At 35.5% G+C, this 22,470-nt stretch overlaps 1 protein-coding gene across 3 annotated transcripts in view; it reads right to left on the minus strand.

Annotated features, from left to right (window-relative positions):
* Positions 1–312: 312 nt before the first annotated feature.
* The window catches only part of LOC125661865 (transient receptor potential cation channel subfamily M member 2-like), a 49,614-nt gene continuing 27,456 nt past the window's right edge, over positions 313–22,470 (minus strand). Inside the window, exons 14-22 of one of the 3 annotated variants that reach the window (XM_048893989.2) lie at positions 14,027–14,126; positions 12,065–12,296; positions 11,361–11,423; positions 8,544–8,696; positions 6,699–6,959; positions 6,060–6,252; positions 2,491–2,650; positions 1,439–1,590; positions 313–973 (exon numbers count right to left, since the gene is read on the minus strand). In XM_048893989.2, coding sequence (XP_048749946.2) covers positions 852–973; positions 1,439–1,590; positions 2,491–2,650; positions 6,060–6,252; positions 6,699–6,959; positions 8,544–8,696; positions 11,361–11,423; positions 12,065–12,296; positions 14,027–14,126 — 1,436 coding nt within the window. In that variant the 3' untranslated portion in view covers positions 313–851. Of the gene's footprint in view, positions 974–1,438; positions 1,591–2,490; positions 2,651–6,059; positions 6,253–6,698; positions 6,960–8,543; positions 8,697–11,360; positions 11,424–12,064; positions 12,297–14,026; positions 14,127–22,470 lie in introns of those variants that run through there. The other 2 variants (XM_056146376.1, XM_048893990.2) reach the window with 2 other exon arrangements.

Consider the following 22,470-nt stretch of genomic DNA (forward strand, 5'->3'; position numbering starts at 1 on the left):
GGTGAGTCTCAAAGTTCGTGTATGGAAGGTTTTGGTTTTACCCTTTATTTATGAGTATATATCTTACTGTTTTATTCGGTGGACTATCATTATCAAAACGTTAACTGTCAACTTTTCACAATTGGTGTCAGTGACAGACGATGTCCTTGTATTTACACTGATTGTAAGATTCTTGTTGTGATGAATGTGATACACGGGTATTCATATAACCACAGTAGTTCTCTCCAAACAATGATTAATACTTGATTCATATCTCATCGTACTTTATATAGGAATTCGAAATGAATATAGTATTCCACACATGAGTCACTAAACAAGACAAATTATTTTTATTCCAACGATACATGTATAACCTGCAACTCGTTGTTTTATATAGCAAAATAACCACAAATAATGAAATAAATGAATAAAACACACACATCAACAAATGAAAACAAATGCACGCTGAATAACTCCTAACCAAAATAGTTACTACACAATACATATAATAGATCATTGGCACTCTGTTTTTCCTTTTCGCTCTTACAAGTTTACTGTTATTTCGGATTTCCAAACTTTTGGCTTGAGCATCACTGAAGAGACATTATTTGTCGAAATATTGGTACCGTATAAGTTTTACATATCAACATATCAGTCATGATTCAATATTACACTAACGATACATCCCCAGTGCTCTCGCTATAAATGAACCCTAGGGATATGACTTCCTACCACGATAAAAAATCACAATTTTATCAAGTCAAACTTTGTTTTGTAATGTCTATTATGATCTCGAATTCATCTTTTCTTCTCAATTAAACTTAAATTTTCGTTCAAAAAACCTTCCGAGAAACATGTTTCATTGTCAGTGTCTACATCTTGTTACATATCCTGAAGGCTATGATTTTCTGAAAATCAATTCTGTATGCAACGGCACCATCACGAGGATCATCTCCTTTGTTTCCCTCTCCAACTTGATTGCGGCTGCAAGATTCTACAGTAGAAAAATGAGGATATTCTAATACTCATTACTCAACGACATGGAATAAATATATACATACATATACACACCGTATGGTTATATGTATATATATATGTAATACTTGGAAATCAATTACAGAGTTCAGTTCAATGTAGTTTCAATTTTACACAATTATTTTATATTGAGTTTGGGATTAAACAATTTTATAAAGTCTTCCTCCTTTGTAACTCTGGAAATTTCGCAGAAATTATACATTTTTTAAAATAGAAATGTATCGAAATCTCAATGACCACAATTTGGACAAACCAACAAACTGAAGGCCCGTGTGCGCGTCCACAAGCAGCAAATTCGCGATCCAAGTGTCAGAAATTCGCCATGTTCCGAACATTTTGCCAATATATATATATAATATAATTGTATAGTTACTTAGTACTACGCTTTTGACTACATTATGTACGAATGCGTAATATTGCTTACCTCTATATTTCTTTACGTAGATATAAAAGCGATAGGGGAGGAATAGAAGATTGATTGGGGAAGGAATCCTCCATTGATAGTCGATGATGACGGTGTATCTCTGAAACCGCCACAATCTCTCTGAATTTTCCTGTACTCGTTCGAACGTGTAACTAAATATATCACAGTAATATTTATTATGTATATACTACTTGTCTATTTTGTATTGCTTATAGGACTTATGAGACATATCACTGTTCGTTATAATCGCTTTTCATTAGAACAGTGTTTCTTATCCAGCAGGTATAGTGATATTTGCTTATGATCAATATATATTATCAAAGATCACGAACGATGTTTTCTATAGTTCCTAAAGTATGCAAAATTGCACATCGTAATGAACTTATAATCATATATATTGTATGTAAATATTAGATGCTGAATCGGTAAGACACGAATGCCCCTGCTGACGTCCAACCTTGAGCGTCTAAACGTTGAGTACAAACGCAATAAAGCAAATTGTACTTTTGTTCTCATGAATTGGGAAGATAATTTATTTAAATGAGGTCATTAAAGTTCAAGATGAACTTTGCATAAAAAATCAGCAAAGCCTAACGATCCCTATCCCTCACTTGCGCAGAGTCGATGTTTATTCACGATTGACTTATATACTATCAAAGAAAAATAATTATCAAAAATATTTCAGAAGCATTTGACGAACATATTTACTCCTATACAGACTGCACACCAGATTTCTAAATTATTATTATAAAGGTTCACACTAAGATGTGCTTATCACCTACAAGAACACCAGACTGAACGGTCCACAATACAGTGATTAATTTTAAGTTTTAAAAGTCTAAAGACAATAACTTCTGTGAAAAGAACTCAATCAATATCAAACTCCTATTCCATCTACAAGTTGTCAATATAAGGATATGACCTCGTATGCCAACTACTTGGTCCATATATACAAGCAAAACAAAAAAGAGTTCCGAAAACTGACGGAATGATAGGATGACGACAAGGTGGACGGAAACGGGTAACACTCTCATGGTTGGAAAATAAATTACCTGAACATGGCAATAACGAGGTTGACCAGGAGGAGGTTGGAAAACAACATGTAAATTGCTGAAATGGCTGACACTGTCCAGTCTTCTTGAGGACAACGCTCTATGGAAGGATCATTCTGCCAGACTGATGTCACATTTGAACAGTCTGATAGTTCTTTTCCTGAATATATATAACACTAGATGAAATCCCACGCAAGTGGGGGAAGTTACAATTAAATGATATTGCGTAGAGGAAGGGTTTTTGCTAAAAGTTAAGGTAAATCGTAGTTTCTTGTTTAGAATAATGTAAAAGATGAAAGAAGCAATAATATCTTCCACTCTCGGAGAAAGGATGACAAAATCTTTTGATTTGTTGAATTAATTTTATAGGGAGACTTTACATATTTCCCGCAAAACCCCGTAAAATCTACGTCATTTTATTAATTTCTCCTTATCAAAAATAATATATATATATATATATATATATATATATATATATATATATAGTAAAATTCACTACATAGGAGACCTATTTCATTCTCCTATAAATCTGTAAAAACCAGAGGGCGAGAGAAATTCCCCAGGCACTTTATTAAGTAAAGCTGTTGAGATTTGTTACATTCAATATGACTCCAGAGAAAAGAGACTGTGCTTTGAATGCTTGGTACCGCAGCATGTCGAAGTACTTTCGACTAGGCCTTCCAGTTAAGGCCTTCCAGTTGGCGGTTGATTCCTTGTCGATGATAATAGACTTAATGTGTGAATCTCTTTTTTTTCTGATCGTGATTCTTGAGTAGATTATATATCTAGTTTTTGATAGAGTTGATATTTTTATGACAGTCGGGGCAACATCATTTTAATTTTGTTGTGAAAGAAATTATAAATAAATACAGAATAACAAGTTATACGCTTTATTTATGCATCGATACATGTATGCATGAACACAAAATAGGTCATCCAAGTGGGGACAGTGTCAAAAATAGTTCGGACCGAAAATGCTTTATCAAACGGGCGTGTGATAAAGCTAATGCTTTATCTCACTTTCAATATACACCACATGTATGAGATGAAATCATAAATCTTCATCAAATATGAGCCCAGTCAAAACTATTATAAGTATACCTAACACTGAACACCGACGCAACTTGATGCTGATCAGATTGTAAACTAATCATAGCCCCTCGGTTTGGCGCCTAATGTGCGATTGGTTGTAAACCTCGGTGTCTATAGTGACGTAATGCTTTTGGCGCTTCGTTCTGAAAATGTCAATAGGGCTGAATCAAGATTAAACTCCCGGATTGAAGAAACGAACAGGTATATGCAAGGTGAAGATATTTTTCATTTATTCAAACATTATCGAAACTTATTAAATGTATTCGGTAAGATCCAACGCCAGCATTAATAAACAATGCATTAACTTCATATCGTGTTATCTTAAATTACAAAGTCGTAATATAAATTTAAAAAAATAAAACTGGGTTAGATCTGCCAAAGCGTGTCCTACAGTGTACTCTCATGTTTGCTCTTTCAGAGTAGTTTATCGAGAACCAACTTAAGATTTGGATTGATTAACTAATCAAAAGAGATTATATTATATCTTTCGGACTTCACTTCAAATACGAAGCAATATTAAATATGCAAGCAGTAATCCTGGAGCAAGTCTTTCGGAGTCTATTGTTAGATATTGATAACATACATTACATCTCTTCACTGGGCTAATGAAATTTGATTTTTGTTCAACATACTGATCTAAAAAACTTCCAATGGATGTGTCGCATCCAATGACAATATCCAGTTAAGGGAAAATCAAATCATCTGCATAATGCATCTTTTACAGGGCTTCTATTTGAGAAGAAATATATCTTCATGTAACCTTTAATTCGACATTTATATGTATCGACGTTGTTTTATTTCTTAAATTATCATTCATTTATTGATTCAAAATATCCCAGTAAACTCGAAATAAAAGAAATAAGTCTTCCACACATGCTTATAGATGTTAACGACAAACAAGATGACCGGCTTATCCATCGTCGACTTTACTTTATGAACTATATATGATATCGATGTCTCTCAGCTGATTCGAAACGCAACATAGTATTCTGTGTATGGTCATTTTCTAAATGGAAGCAAACTACGGACATATGAGTGGTTGAGCATCACTGAAGAGACATTATTTGTCGAAATGCGCATCTGGTGCATCAAAATTGCTACCGTATAAGTTTTACATTATGACCCCTGGGTCGAGGCCTCTGCTGGTGGACTGTTAGTCCCCGAGGGTCTCTACAGCCCAGTAGCTAAGTAGTTCGTTACTAGCTTGAAAATGTGGATGTATATTTAATTGCTGTTATAAAATTTAAAAATTCATTTCAAAATTAAGGATTATCTCCCTCACGCATAGCTCTTATCCTTAGACGAATTTGACTCCACTTTTTTTGGCACACTGCTTTCCCCTAAAATAGCTCTAAAACTTCATTGTTATTTCGGATTTCAAACATTTCGGTTGAGCATCACTGAAGAGACATTATTTGTCTAAATGCGCATCCGTTGTATCAAAATTGGTACCGTATAATGTTTACATTATACTATACAATTTTTATATATATATATATATATATATATATATATAGAGAGAGAGAGAGAGAGAGAGAGAGAGAGAGAGAGAGAGAGAGAGGTATAATATATAACTATTTCACAAACATTTGACAAGAAATTTTCACACGTATACAGTTTATCACTTGAGAACGGTAGATAAAAACAACAAAATATTATGACACTTCCCCTGTGACACTCATCGTCAGAACCCACAGTCGATTACGCTTCGTTCTCTTCCCCATCATTCGTGGGGTTCATTCATGTTATTCGCTTGCTCTCACGAATAACTCATTAGGCAATTTGATTGGGCGCTCTTGCAACACCCTAAGCGAATTTGTCAACTCAAGACGCTTTCAGCCCAATTTCGGTATAGAATTGTTGTGATAGCAAAGTTTAGTTAACACTAACTTTGAAAACATAAGAGTTCCGTTACTATAACGATTACTTTGATTGGACGATATTTTAGAATATATATTCATGAGAACGAGTGAATGGATCCACGGATGGTGGAGAGAGGACAGACGCTTAATCAATCGTGGATTTCCAACGATGCGCGACACTGTAAGAACCAATACGTTGTGACATAATTTTTCAATGTGATGTCGTAAGATGCGAAGTACATTATTTTATACACAGTACTGTTGTTCTGCGCATACCGAGTTTAGCTATGGATTACTTCATTTACATAATCAAAAATAAAATCCAATAGGCGTATGTGGCCGGTCCACAGGGCATGATTATTCCTCTTAGGTCCCTGATCCCACCTCTGGTATGTCCACAGGTATGTGCTTGTTCTACACGTATTTTTTCATTCATGATGATATTTGAGAGATTAATATATAATCGTTATCTTCACTTTTCCATCGGAATAAAAAAATTATTTAATGGTATCCCTGAGATAAAAATACCGCTAACGATCTTTATTTCAGAAAAAAAACTTATAGAGAGAAGATAATACGGCACAAACATACGGAAATGAGAGAAGTAAATGTTACCTTCCAGAAACTCATTGTAGGCTTCTCCATAAAGTTGCCAATAAGGATAATAAATAATTCTCCAGATTCTCCATTCAGTCCAGTATCCATCCCAAATTGTCTGATGATCCGGCCACAAGTTGGCATGATAATACATCCCTACTCCTAACACAACAAAAACTGCCAAAACCAAGAATCTCAGCAAATCCTTCAACTGAAAAAAATAAGCGTTTTATAAATCATATTGGATTGATGAGATTGATCGCTAGTCATTATATTCACCATTCATCCATACTTAAAAAAATTAACAATACATATGATGAATGTTGTATTATTTTTATACGAATTAATTATAAAAGGTCAGATTATACATCATGCATAAAATGAAAGCTTAGTGTAATTGTCTTTTAAACGACATGATATTTAACTGATAATCCTTTGTTGTATTTGACATTAAAGGACACCAAATTGTTCCTTGTGTGTGTATAGTACCTAAATGACACTCAATCTCTACGTCCTTCCATACTACGTCTAGGATATCACATTTTCTAAATCCTCCAATCATATTAAGTAGCCATTTTAAAAACTATATTGCCTTTAAACCTTCCTTACATTAGGACTACGTTGAAACATCACGTTCTGCAATAACAACAATATTACCATTTCTTTTATCATTATAAGAGTTGGTCCCATATGTCTGTTGATGAGGAACACTTCCAGAAAACGCAGGTACATGGCCAACAGCGATAGAGAAAACATCCTTCTGGCTATAGTGAACGATGTTGATAGGTAGAAATGACGCACAAACAATGCAGCAATGAGCAAAACATAGGAAATAAGATCGACAATGTTCCAAAAGTCGTATATATGCCGTTTTATCCTAGATTTTAAACCACGATAGGATTTGAATTCTAAACCACCCTGTTGCATAAAAAAGAAAGGATATTGAATGGCATCATTGCGGTTTTTGCACTATAATAATTATAATAACAATAATAATAAGAATAATAAATTCTATATTTTCTTAGGATAGCACAATTAGTATCAAATGAATAGTTTACATTGTGGACCTGTATAAAATATATTCACAGACAAATAAATGAGAGAATAAAAAAATAGATAACATAATATAAAGCATATACATAGAATATACACACGAGATCACTGGGAAAAATAAACATATACATATTTATCTATCACTTATGCATCTGGTGCATCAAAATTGGTACCGTATAAGTTTTACATTATGACCCCTAGGTCGAGGCTTCTGCTGTGGACTCTTAGTCTCCGTGGGTCTCTACAGCCCAGTAGCTAAGTACTTCGTTACTAGCTTGAAAATAGGGATGTATATTTAATTGCTGTTATAAAATTTAGAAATGCATTTCAAAATTAAGGATTATCTCTCTCACGCATAGCTCTTATCCTTATACGAATTTGACTCCACTTTTTTGGCACGCTGTTTTTGGCTATAATAGCTCTAAAACTTCATTGTTATTTCGGATTTCAAACATTTCGGTTGAGCATCACTGTAGAGACATTATTTGTCGAAATGCACATCTGGTGCATCACAATTGGTACCGTATAAGTTTTACATTATTTGAGTAACAATGCTGCAAGTATGCTAGTTCAAAAGATACACTAGAACCACACCTTCTAACAAACTCAGGCAACTGACTCCATACAATTATAAGATTCAGTTCGAACTAAATATAAAATTGTGTGACACGGTACCCGGTTTTTTGCGGTCTCATCCAAAGGACCACCCCATTCGGTCGCCTATTACGACAAACACGGGTTACTGAGAAACTATTCTTTTTGTTATCCCCATGGATATGCATGGAGTATTTTTTTCCTGAAAATCGATAGAAATAGATGAATAGTACATCATTATCCCATTGAACTTTGATTGCATTAACGCTTTCAAATGCATATGGGTTTCAGGAAAGTTTTACTTTTTATGAATAACTTTATAATTCTATTTTCGCAATACTTTTTATCCCAACCATAAATGCCGAAAATAGAATTATAAAATTATTTATCAAAACAATAAACCTCAATTTTGTAACCCTTCACCGGCAATGGTGATGACTACATATGAGTGTAATAATCTCGATAAGGACGTTAAACAATATCCAATCAATCAATAAGACTCCATGCGTTCCATATCAATGTGTTGTTACAGTGACAAGACTCCCGAGTGGTTTGGGTGCTAAGATGTCACCAATACCCAAAGGCCAAATTGATAATTGTCTCAAATTTTAGTTGTAGATTAGTGGTACTTCAGCTAAAGCTAGTGTCATCTCCATTTCAGTGAAAATATTTTGAATAAGATGTAAAACAACACGAATACAAATAAAACAGAATGTGACAAAGAAATACATATGTACATCTCGAATAAAAAGTAGAAAATCAAAAACACATTCTAGAATTCTGTAACTATAGAAACTTAAGTTAAAAAATTCACAACTAATTATGGATCTCTTCTAGGGTTGAGATAATACTCACAAAACAACTAATGAGCTCTTCTATCAAGTCTCCAGCTCCCCAGAAATAGACGTAATACTCCAGAAATCTCGCTAGGAATCTGTCGTAATACTGCGTACTAACACTTGTCAATACAAAGGCACTGTACATCATCAGCATACTGAAGAACATCACCTTTATGACAAAAATGACTGATCTCTTAAATGTAATAGAGCATGCAAATTCATAAATAGGATAGTTTTTAAATCGAGGCAGACTACTGACAAAATTGATGATGCAGGGATTTCAACAGTTTCGTTTAAAGTAAGCATTTTGCAAATTTTATGGTCGTTTTAACGATCTAGTTTGCCAAAAATAAATAAAATGCCTTTGTTTCGTCTTTTTCGCGATGTTAAACAAGGTATATTTTTTGTTCCTTGTAAGTACATGAAACAGTTATGGTAAAACTCGATACTAACTCCAATACCAGAGACACTAAATGCATATTTTATACATACAAGGCGACGATAACGAACAGTGATCAATATCATAACTCCTATAAGCAATACAAAATAGATAACTGGGCATCTAAACCTGACATCTCACAAAATACGCCATCCATTAGAAAATGCTACATGATCTGTTGTTGTTTGACTTTATAAAAGTTTTCAGCTAAATTAAAACTTACCACTACCTACGTAGGTTCTTGCCTATTAAATCCGACAAGGTAAAATGTAAGCAATTACCAGAATGCGATCCACATGTAAATCCATGAGAGGCGAGGATAACGAATAGTGATCAATCTCAGTATTCATGTGCTGTGGCATTATCTGGTACATTTTGTAATATATGGCGCAATAAAGATATATGCTTTGATAGGCGGATCTAGCAATATCCCAAGTGAAAATATATTTTATGATGAAACAGAAAAGTTGCAAGTACCTGATACAGGCCTACCATTATTTTGCAAATGATATCGCTGTATTAGATTTAGTATCGAGTTTTATCATTGGTTCTCCATGTACTTAAAAGTAAAAAATATGCCTTGTTTAACATCGAAAATATGGCGAAACAAAGGCATTTTGTGGTGATGGTGTTACCATGCAAATTAAAAGAAGTAGTTTCGGTTGTCAAGAACGCGTGTCCCCATTCTAAGTTACATTATACAATATAAACTTTTTTCATTTTCATTCGCCAATCAAATTGCGTGTTACAAGTAAAAATAAATTATTGCTACATAATTATGGAGAGTTGATGATGAGCATATTGAAGTTTATAGATAGTTTGCTAGACTGCCGTAAACGTCTTTGTTAAAATACGTCCAAATATAAAACGTTTTAACTAAAAGTTAACGAAAACGAAATGTAATCAATCCCGCAAGCCTCTAAGTCATACAAAACTTATAGTTGTGCAAACACGGACCCTTGAACTGGATTTGATCTAATGAGAATAAGTACCCCATGTCAACAAACCACAACTGCTGCGATTCCCATATATTGATCAGGTAAATGGGGAAATCCGTAGTCAAAACCAGTGTGTAAAGAACGACATAACAATGAGTATGGGACACGTCAGACAACGATTGACCCAATACCAATACTAGCTCGTTATAACTATATCGTTTGCGAAATGCCTTCTTTGAATGGGACTTTTGAATACCCTGTAGCATTCACTTATTTGTCAGTAGCCTTTACAGAATTGAAAAATTTATCTTAATTAGAAAACGTCCTTGCATATCGAATCAGCTGAGAGGCCTAAACACAATATGCAGGCGAAAATTGAATATTGCTATATTAATATGAGAAATTGGCGATGGTGAAGCTGAAATTATTCTGTCTGTAATAAAGATGAGGTGTTAGTTTCCGTTAACATCTATGTTCAACAAAATATCTAAGCTTGAAGCAGATGTGGAAGATTCTGTGACGGCTTAAACTTTGAATTCACCGAGATGTACCAAATCGACGTATGAATGAAAATGAGTATTGCTAATGGAGACAATTCCGTCGATATATCTAAATGTCGAGTTGGTGGCTTACCATGAAGACCCTTTTCAATAAATTCTGCCTAAAAAGATTATTAAAAAGGTCAGCTACTAATGGAGAACAATGCATGCCCATGGAAATTCCAACAGACTGATGGATGACCTCATAGTATATGTAAGGTGAAGATAACGAACAATGATCAATCTCATAACTCCTACAAGCAATACAAAATAGATAGTTGGGCAAACACGGACCCCTGGACACACCAGAGGTGGGATCAGGTGCCTAGGAGAAGTAAGCATCCCCTGTTGACCGGTCACACCCGCCGTGAGCCCCATATCCTGATCAGGTAAACGGAGTTATCCGCAGTCAAAATCAGTGTGCCAAGAACGGCTTAACAATCGGTATGAAACACGTCAGACAGCATTTGTGTGTTAAATTAGAGTAGTGTTCAGAATAGCAATATTTGAATGGCTAATTACTAGATATAGATTTTTTTTCATTTTTGTTGACGACATAATTGTCAACAATGTCAAAATGTCTAGTCTTTAATTTATCATGAAGAATGATCGTGTAAAGTGTTGAAAAGTCATATGTTTTGATTTCATTGATTTTAGAAAAGTTTTGTGATTTCAAATTGATTAAAAGTTCTTTAGAATTGTTTAAGAATCCACATTTGATTTACTCCACTTTTGGCACATGTTGTGACTCAATAAGTTTGAAGTATATCATGAATATAGTAGTCAAAATGTATTCCGTATTTTTCAGAGATTTCCCCATATTGTATGCAACACATACATTTACCATCATTGAAACGAAACATTTTTGACCTATTTTGTATGAAGAATAATGCGACTGTAATTGTTTATATACTTACAAAATTGTAGATGTATTTTGTTAATGGTGCAGTGAAAAACTTCCTTGGTTTTCTTCCGACAGACTAGATAGATAAAAAGCATGAATAATATGCAAGGCAAATTGTGACTTTCTACATAGTTTTGGTGCAACTACACATAGTTATACATGGACATATCTGATATATACAAGAGGCACCAGAAACCAATAAGTCTCCTATATCCCTAATTGTTGGATCACTTAAACAGTTGATCTCACATCTAGACATATAGTAGGGGGTCCATCAGCCCTCACACAAAGTAGATATTATTGATTGGACATTATTTTAAACCATTGTGTCATTGGGTAAATTTGAAGCAATATTTTCTCCTGCATCTACCCGTGAACGTTGAACCTGACAGCAAACTTATAACAAATGATGTCACCAATCTATGCAGTAATATATCAAGTTATCTAGGTTTGAAAGCAATAAAATGATATAGTGATACAATTTTCATTATATACTTCAGTATTTTTGTTTTTAAAAATCGTGTACATTTGCCTTTGATCCTGGGTACCTAGTGATCAGACACTCACAACGTTATTCGAACGTCTCAAGTTTGACTGTCGCCTAGATTGGCGATCATTTGCCTCCCTCGAACTCCAAAGCCAACCACTAACCGCGTTTATTTCTAATTATCGGAAAAATTATGGCATTTTGTGGAAACAAAAACCATACGATCTTACGCATATGAATGGCCATGTGTCTGGAGCCAAGTTGTTGTACCATACTTTATTCATGTTTTTCTGGGAACAGGTATGAGCAACAATGTCATACATGAAGTTTTCATAGGCGAACGTCAGCGGACTGGAATGAATTCCCCACACTTCTGTTTCATCATCCATCAGGTCAATGGCGTCATTCGTATTCTCCTCATACATTCTATCCATTAAATCTAAGCAGCGTTTTTGAAATAACCTGCGAAAAGAGTGAACAATTATCTTTAAGAAAATTGATAAATTAAAAACCTATTTTTTTGCAAATCTACTTAAAACGATTTGTGGGGTAATTATATAAAGTGAATTGTTGTAGGCAGCGTGGGATAATGCAAGCCAGTTATCAGTGGTATAATATTCTAAATTGGAGACTATGGAACGCACTACTACACTAAATGAATCGTTCTGTTCAACCTGTTCCCAGATTAAAGATTGACCCAACCCTTGGTATGTTAAAGGTCCGTCCTTGCCGCACATAAAATTTTGTACTTTTATAGGATTGATTTGAAAGTTTGAAAATTTTAAATCAAGATTTTGTTTTCGTATATCAAGTGCAAAAAGGTCATTATCTACTTCCATTACTTGCAAAATAAAAACATTTTATCGGTATTGTTAGAAGACATTGTGTATCTATTTTATGCAATGATTTCTGTTATTTATATTGTGTTGACACCAACAGACAAATCAAGTTTAATTGAATACATTATCAGTGCAAAAGGGTCATGTTTAGAACATTGTAACTCAAAAACAATTGCGACCCTAGTTTACCTTTTCAATTCCCTAATGCTCCTTCAACGTAGAAATTAAAAATACACTTTCCAAAAATGACTTTACTCCAAATGTCAGATGCGAACTTCTATAAGAAAAGGACCAACACTGATCTCTTGGCATACCAGATGATGAATCAGGTGCCTAGGGTGAGTAACATCCAAAGTTGACTGGTCACATTACTATAACTTGTTGATGTAAACGGCTTGTTAGGTGTTTTATTTTATTTGCTGTCGATGATTTTTTTTCACTCATATTAAGACCTATGCTTAGCGCTCAGGCCGTAGCATTAAGGGTTCTGTGACGCCCCAACGCCTGTCGTAACAAGGAGCCTTCGTTTCTAATGTAATATTGGAAAGACCCGTGCTTCCCACTTGTAAATGCTCAGCGTTTGGTGAAGGAGCAATCACTACCTATTTTAACATTTTGAGTTTCGCGTAGCTGTTGTACTGGTGGAGATCGAACTCACGATCTACAGGTTACGAAACGAAACGCTCTGTCACTGATCTACCACTACCGGTATTCATGTAAACTGATTAATCTGTAGTGAAAATCAGGATATAAAACTGCCTGACAATTTGTATGAAAGTTGTCAGAGAGCATTTGACCAAATGACATTTAATGCTTTGCAAATTGATGAAATACTGATATATAGCAACACTGTTGATACCTCTGTAGCATCAACGCTTTCATCGGTAGTTTGTCCCGATTAACAAAAAATAATACGCCTATATTTACTGTGGAATATGAATTCGGTGGGCCTGAATACAGAATTGCAAAAATTTCAAAGCAAATTTGATATACAGAAAGAACGAAATTTTGATTTTCAACTGCAAAACACTATAATCTTGAAAAGCGTAGTAATCAACCTTATGGATGATAACAACAAGTTCCACGTGATCTTATCATTTCTATAAACAGTTTCTCTAGTTATTGGGCATGCCGTGTACATACGTACGGACTTTATCAAAAAGTTATATTCGAAAAATATGCAACAGTATCACCTAAAATGTGAGTACAGCTAGGTTTACGCTCACATTCCTCTATATGTGAGAGTTTTATGGGGAGGGTGTGTAATTTTGAGGGCAGATATCTATAGTTTATTAGTTATATACATTGATCAGGATTATTCCCAAACTAGGAAATAGATAAAAATTCACTCACATGGAATGGTTTTCCAAATCCCTGGACAGAATTTGTTCTTTCACATTATTTGCTTTCTTTGATAATTTCTTGAGAATAGCAGAGGAAACTAGCCCGGTCACTGATAGAACAAAATCAATATACAATCCATTACTACAATCCATCATTTATATCAAATTGAAGTTAATATTTTTTCAAAAAGTCAAAACAAACACTGGATTTAAACATAAGTTATTAAACGTTCACACGGGGTTATGCAAATCATAAATTGATACCCAGCTATGTTTAAAAGAAGGCGAATACACGCCCTTTCAAACACACTATGGTTATTTCACCAACACTCTTCGTTTCACGTAATTGTACAAGATTTTTGAATATGTAAAATCTACATTTTAAGTAGAACACCTTAACATATGCATGCGAGAGTAGGCCATGCAAATGAGATAATTGAAATGAGTAATATACAATAAAATGTCTTTGTACATGGTTTGGACATGTTTATGTTGGCATTGGTTGTATGGAAGGTGAAGGTATTGAACATAATAGTATTCGGATAACTCCGTTTATCTGAGCAGCATATAGAGTTCAGATATAGAATAGATATTTTCAAATAATCAGATATTGCTGTCATAAAATTTAGAAATTCATTTCAAAATTAACGATTATCTCCCTCATGCATAGCTCTTATCCTTGGACGAATTTGGCTCCAATTGTTTGGCACGCTATTTTTTGGCTATATTTAGATCTAAAACTTCATAGTTATTTCGGATTTCAAACATTTTGGTTGAGCTTCACTGAAGAGACATTATTTGTCAAAATGCGCATCTGGTGCATCAAAATTGGTACCGTATCAGTTTTACATTATGACCCCTGGGTCGAGGCCTCTGCTGGTGGAATGTCTCTAAAGCCCAGTAGCTAAGTACTTCGTTACTACCTTGAAAATACGGATGTATATTTAATTGCTGTCATAAAATTTAGAAATTCATTTCAAAATTAACGATTATCTCCCTCATGCATAGCTCTTATCCTTGGACGAATTTGCCTCCACTTGTTTGGCACGCTATTTTTGGCTATATTTAGATCTAAAACTTCATAGTTATTTCGGATTTCAAACATTTTGGTTGAGCATCACTGAAGAGACATTATTTGTCGAAATGCGCATCTGATGCATCAAAATTGGTACCGTATAAGTCTTACATTAACCTACATACTTGAATTTTGACTACAATCTTTCTTTTTATTACTTTTCTCTAAGTATATATTCTAGGACCATCAAACCGTTGCTAAACAATGACTTGACTTGCTTTAAAAATCAACTTGTTATTGATATTCTTAGTTATTAAATCGAAAGATACAGAGACACAAAACCTTTAATTATGAATTCATTTTCAAAACATAATCAATGAGAGATCAATCGAATTGATCTGAAGACCCTTAAACCTGGTTATTTCCCTTGAATGTCTGCAGTTCTTTGTTTGAATCCATATTTTTACATAAATGTGTTTGGAGACATGGAACCACTTGCACATAAGCCATACTTTCAGATGAAAGGTCAAAGCCAACATTGAGATTTTACACATTTCAAGGTGTTTAAGCTCCTCTCAAATCCAGTAGATGTTTTGTGACCTGATATAGAACTTTGAATTCTTGTCAACTCCAGTTATCATCCCTTATAATTAATTTTGTTTTGACTTGAATGCAAGGTGAAGATACCCCACAATGATCAATCTCATAACTCCTACAAGCAATACAAAATAGATAGTTGGGCAAACACGGACCCCTGGACACACCAGAGGTGGGATCAGGTGTATATGAGGAGTAAGCATCCCCTGTTGACCGATCACACCCACCGTGATAGCTATATCCTGATCAGGTAAACGAAGTTATCCGCAGTCAAAATCAGTGTGCCAAGAACGGCTTAACAATCGTTATTAATATCTTTGATACTATGAATGGTACTCAGCTTAGGTTTCTTAATTCTGGTTCTTACTCTTCCGACCTTGAATTTAGGGTCAAAGGTCAAGATAATGCATATATTTTCTAATGTTTGCATTTTTCATACAAATTGAGCATTCTTAAATCAAAGTCACATATTCTTTACAAATCACTTTGCTACGATCTCTTAGAGGTTGTGTTTAGTACCCTACAGATAAAATATACGGGGACTTTAGGTTTGCATTATGCCCATCTGTCCGTCAGATCAGTTTACGCACCTTTTTCCCCGTTGTTGCAGATATACATTTGATATCTAGAACATTGCTTTGTCATAAATTACAGATCAAGTTTGAATTTTATATCCGTCCGTTATACATCAATCTTGCTGCACTAGTATATTGAAAGAAGCAGATTATCCCTATTGACTTTGATGTAACATGGTCAACTATCAAGGTCAAACCGGACATTGAAATATAGTGTCCGCTCAATATCTTGAGAATCCTTTCCTTGACACACATAAAACTTAGTACACCTGTACATCCTAAGAAGTAGATGATCACTAGTGATTTTGAGGTTACCTGGTCAAAGGTCAAACTAGACAGGATGATACTGTCCACTCAATATCTGGAGAACCTTTTGTTTGACAGGCATCAAACTTCCTACACTGGTACGTCTTAAGAAGTAGATGACCTGTAGTGATTTCGAGGTCACGTGTGCAAAGGTCAAACTGGACATAGGAAGATACTGTCTGCTCAATATCATGAGAACCCTTTGCTTGACAGACATCAAACTTGGTACCCTGGTACATCCTAAGAAGTAGATAGCCCACAGAGATTTTGAAGTCTCATGGTTAATCTGGACATAAGAAGATACTGTCCGCTCAATATCTAGAGAACCCTCTGCTGGACATACATGGAACTTGGTACACTAATACATCTGAAAAAGTAGATGGTCTCCGGTGATTTTGGGGTCGCATGGTTAAAGGTCAATACACTCTGCATAATATCTCAAGAAAACTTTGCTTGACAGTCCTTCAACTTGGTACATGTACACTGATACATCGTAAGGAATAGATGTCTATTGGTTTTGGTAAAAATTGGCAATGGTCAATTGGGACATATCCCATGAGGATCCGGGTTAGAATAGGTCCTCAGTACATCTTGCTTGTCGTAGAAGGCGACGAAAAGGGGCGGTCCTTCGTGATGAAGATCACTCTCTGCTCAAAGGTCATAAGCGCCAAGCATAGGCCGAAATTTTACAGCCTTTCACCTGCAGTGATGATGTCTCCATTTCAGTGAAATATTCTCGAGATGAACGTTAAACAACATTCAATCAATCAATCAAACGGGAAATAGTATTACATTGTCCCCTTTATGTATTGAGACTTATTTGCATGGCAGACATCAAACTCACTATACTGGTACATCCTAAGGAGTAAATGATCCCTGTTGATCTTGAGGTAACATGGTCAAGGGTTAATCCACTCTGGACATGGGAAGATATTGTCTTCTTAATATGTTTGAATTGTTCTGGCACTACCTCACTTTCATCAATTAAATGATGCATGTTTGTAACCCCTTTTTTTCAATTTTGCCTCCCACACATTTCTGAATCATTTTTGTCTACACTAGTACTGTTGTACATATCCTATATTGTTCAACCAGACTTAAGATTGTGAATGTTATTATTCAATAATCTTTATAAAAGTATTTGAATCTTTGATAAAAACATGGTATATAAAATATGTGTGTTTTGTTTTAATTCGTTGTTGGTAATATCTCAGGTTTTATACATTTTAAGATAATTGCTTTGCATAAACCATTGTTGAATCATTTCTAAATTTTAGTATCACACTATACAAAATTAATATTAAAGTGTTACTGTGTGTACATATCCTTGTTTCAATTATGATGTCATATTTTAGAGAAGGGTAAGCTATTCATTTTAATAAGTGTCTGGGGGTTTCCGCACTACATAGACCTACACTGTAGGTTGTGAAGTACTTTCAGTAGTGCGTAATCTATGCGGGTGGCGACTAGTTTCAGTGATGTGGAAACAGTGCAGAAACTTTCCGCTGCGTAAACCATCTTGAATGTAGGACGGCCTGGGTTTACGCACCCTATAAACCCTTGTAAACCTGAAGTTTCCAAACTGATACCTTGCGTAAACCATTTGTTTTCTTAAGTGTCCGTATAGTTTACGCACAGTTTCTGCAATATGGAAACCATAGTTTTCATACAATGTAGAACGATTTAACATACCCTTAATCGTACTAATTACTTACCTATTCTTTGTCTGTGACTCTATTTGATTGATTGTATATTGTTTAATGTACCATTCGAGAATTTTTCATTCATATACAGACATCACCACTGCCGGTGAAGGGCTGCACAATTAAGGCCAATGCTCGGCGTTTATGGTGTTTGAGCAGAGATAAATCCTTATCGTGCCACACCTGCTGTTACACCGGACCTTGTTACGGCACGTTTTGGTCACCTTGGCACGTTTGGTCGCCGACGACCATTCGTGCGGCACGTTTCGTCGACAGCGACCAAACATGCCGCACGTGTCGTCGCCCGGCGACCGAATGTGCCGTGAGGGTGGACACAAATGGTCGTCAATTTTAGGCCATACCCGAGCACGAATGGTCACCACCCAGCCTCCTGTCCCAAACATCAACTTTGCTTTTGTTTTGCAATATGTTTGCAATATTGTTTGTTCGTGCATGTCTGTGTGTATCTGAGTGACGGTGTGAGCGTGTGCGCGCGTGTATGTGTATGAGACGATCCGGAGAAAGATATTCCGATCGTGTAGGATTTAATTTTAGAGTATGACCGATAGGTGGCGTTAGTCTCGCTAAAGGGTATATAAAGAAGCGAGGCGGTGGATTCAATATCATTTTTGCACTTGACTCCAGAGTGAGAAGATCGGCAGTACCGTAGATAAAAGGTAATATTCATATTGTTTATTTCTTTTCATTAAAAATCAGACGTGACTGAACAAGTCTTTCCTGTTTTAATTAATTGTAATAATCAAAACTCGAACTGTAAGAGCTGGGACTCAAAAGAGCCAATTGAGCCGCGCTGTAAGAGCCGGGAGACAAAGTGAGCTGAGCTACCAGAGCCGGATTGAGCCAAGAGCCGGGAGCCAAACAGAGCCACGAGAGTAAAGTCAAGAGCCGGGATTTGTACATAATTGATTAATAAAATTGTAATACGTTACTTCAATCATTGATATGTATATATTGAACTGCTAGAATCCTCAGCAAGTTATCTGAGGGATCTCAACCGCCGCATTTTGCGAATTAATACGGATACACGCTACATGTACATTGCATGGGCATACACGTGCATGTGTGTATATATGTATGCGTGTGTGCGTATGTGTGTGCATTCATGTGTAATAAAGTTTGTTTTGTATTACAAACGCACATATCTACACACTTTTGTGACATAAGTCAAGTACGATACAAAGCCAACAAATAAAAAATCTGGAGTCGTATGCATAAAAATTCTTAAGTCCTTAAGTATATACTTAAGTATGAATTTCCTGCTTAGCAGGTTGAGATTTTACTTAGCATATTGCTTAGCACATTGCATAAAACTTCTTAACTCTTAAGTATATGCTTAAAGTTAAGCATGGTCTTTACTTGTCTTAAGTTCTTAAGCATAGTGCTTAGCAAGAACAAAATGGCTGACAGAAAACAGGGAACATTCAAACCACGAATCAATCCTTTAGAATCAATGACAGCAGCAGAACTGCAGCACAGATTTATATTTGATCAGGAAGGAATTGAATTTATAACAGATTTAATTCAAAATGACATTATGCCTTTGACCAACAGAAATCACAGTGTAGCTGCAATTGTGCAAGTCATGGTTGCCTTGAGATACTATGCTACAGGTAAGATGTAGCTATGTAGTGGTGACAACTTTGGTCTTCACCAGTCAACGGTTTCAAGAATAATTCAAAGAGTTACTACGGCTCTTGTTCAACCAAATATTGTCAAGCGATTCGTTGCCTTTCCAATGGACCCAGGAACTATTCGAAAGCACCAGGTTGACTTTTTTGCCATTGCTGGTTTCCCTGGCGTGGTTGGGGCGATTGATGGGACTCATGTGCGACACGTGAACACGAAGTGGAGTATGTCAACCGGAAAAACTTTCACAGTATAAATGTACAGATTGTATGTGATGCCAGTTATAAGATTTTAGACATCGTGGCAAGCTGGCCGGGAGCGACTCACGATGCCAGAATACTGAGGGAGAGTGGTCTATTTCAGCTCTTTCAACGACGTTTATTGCCCGTGAAATGCCATCTTCTCGGTGATAGCGGTTATCCTGGGAAAGACTGGCTGCTGATACCTTTTTTAAATCCACAAGCTGGTCCACAGTCACGGTACAACAGGTAAGGAAATTAGAGCCTAATATAAATCGGAGGACTTTGAAAAATAAACACTTATCGCTTATGTTAAGAGAAATATTCTCATATTCTCTAGCAGCACATCCATCATGATGAGGACATTGTTCTTTATCCAAATTGTTGGGGTTGCTGCTTTCGGTAAACGGTACCGAGGCATTTCGACCCAGTTTAAATTCGCTCGCCCCATTCTGCATAAGAAACAGATTATCATTCATGTTAACTATTACGAAAGATACAAGTCGAATTTTTGTTGTTGACATGCGTGTATCTTTAAAACTTTAGAAAAAACATGACTTTGGGACTAACATAGAGTACAAAAATAATAGATGAAAGAAAGAAAGAAAGAAAATATACAGCTCAAAAGTATATTCAAAACACTAACGCATTCTGGATTCTAATATCCATCTTCATGTGGATATACTTTGGAACAGCATATTTTCATTAACACACATCTCTCTTTTCTATCTATATATGAATGTAACACGCACCTCTGACACCCCCACCCCTAATTATTTTTCTCAAAGTATATCTTCATTTTTAAAAGGTCGCATAAGTGCACTCGCACCCTTGTTGAGAGAACAATTGGTCATTTAAAAAGACGGTTCTATGTTCTTCATGGGGAAATACGTCAGCATCCTCAACGTGCCAACAATGTCATCATAGCATGCGGAGTTTTACATAACATCGCAAAAATGTTCAATCTGCCCCTCCCTGAAGATGATGACAACGCAGATGCTTACAATGACAATGGAAATGCCAATGACCACATAGTTGCAGATATCCAAGGTACAGATGATCGAGCTTACAGAAACCACATTGTTTCTGCTCATTTTATGTAAACAGGTATGTGGTCACTGCGTAACAGTAAATGAAAAGATACAAATAATTAAAAAAGTACTGGCAACATTATTTAATTCAAGATTATAGAACTATTTGATAATTACTAAATGTGAGTAAATTCGTGCCAAAGCGCTTATAATTCACTACTTGTATCTACTCCTTCAATTATTTCAATCTGAAGTTGTATAAACTTGTTTCGGAGGGTGAGATTCTCAATTTCTAGTTCTAACTTCTGCTTTTGCAGATGCGGGTCAATTACGGTATGGTTGCAACAATTGGTAGGACATGTGTTTGGCTGTGGGACAGTAACAAAGTTTATTTGTTGCTGCCCATCTCCAGATTCACTGGTGCTGATGACATGGAGATATTGAGTCACAAGGCCATCTGATTCACTGAAACAAAAGGAATCGAATTCTTATACATTGATAAGTTGTTTTTTTTTTCAATTTTCGATCCAAGAATTAAGAAATGGTATATAAAATTCCTGAACATACATCGTACTCGCTGTGGTTCCCGTGCTGATCTTTGATCTGTCGAACATTAGATATGTTGTGTCAACTGTACCAGGGATCCCACTGATACTTATATTGTTGGTACCAATAACACTCCCAATTGCTTCTGCTAATGGCGTTAAAGGTTTTCCCGCTGGTCCACCACCTACAAAATTTAACAAAATACGCTGGTGCCAAAACAAGTTATGATAAATAAGGTAATATAATTCTAATGTTATTTATTACAATTGTTTTGATTGGACAAAAACAAATCTAATCGTCAATTTACACATCAATAAATCCAAAAACGCTATGCATACGTACATATACTCACCTGAAAATAAATAACACAGTGCGGGAGAACTATTCAAATTTTTGAAATTGATAATACAGGGAATCAAACATTTTTTTGAAGAATTTATTATGTGTAAATTCTGGACATTTTACACACAAACTTAACATAAAAGTGTTTTGCACTTTTACTCCGTTTGTGAGTGCAAGGTGAAGATAAAGAACAGTGATCAATCTCATAACTCCTACAAGCAATACAAAATAGATAGTTGGGCAAACACGGACCCCTGGACACATCAGAGGTGGGATCACGTGCCTAGGAGGAGTAAGCATCCCCTGTTGACCGGTCACACCCGCCGTGAGCCCCATATCTTGATCGGGGGGGGGGGGGTAATTGATGCGTTTGAATGTTGGGATAGAAGAATACTTGCTAGTATAAAAAAAATGTAAAATTAGGCAATTATGTGTAATTTCGAAATTAATGCA

This window comes from Ostrea edulis, chromosome 8 (genome assembly GCF_947568905.1).
Source record: "Ostrea edulis chromosome 8, xbOstEdul1.1, whole genome shotgun sequence".
NCBI classification, from domain to species: Eukaryota; Metazoa; Mollusca; class Bivalvia; order Ostreida; family Ostreidae; genus Ostrea; species Ostrea edulis.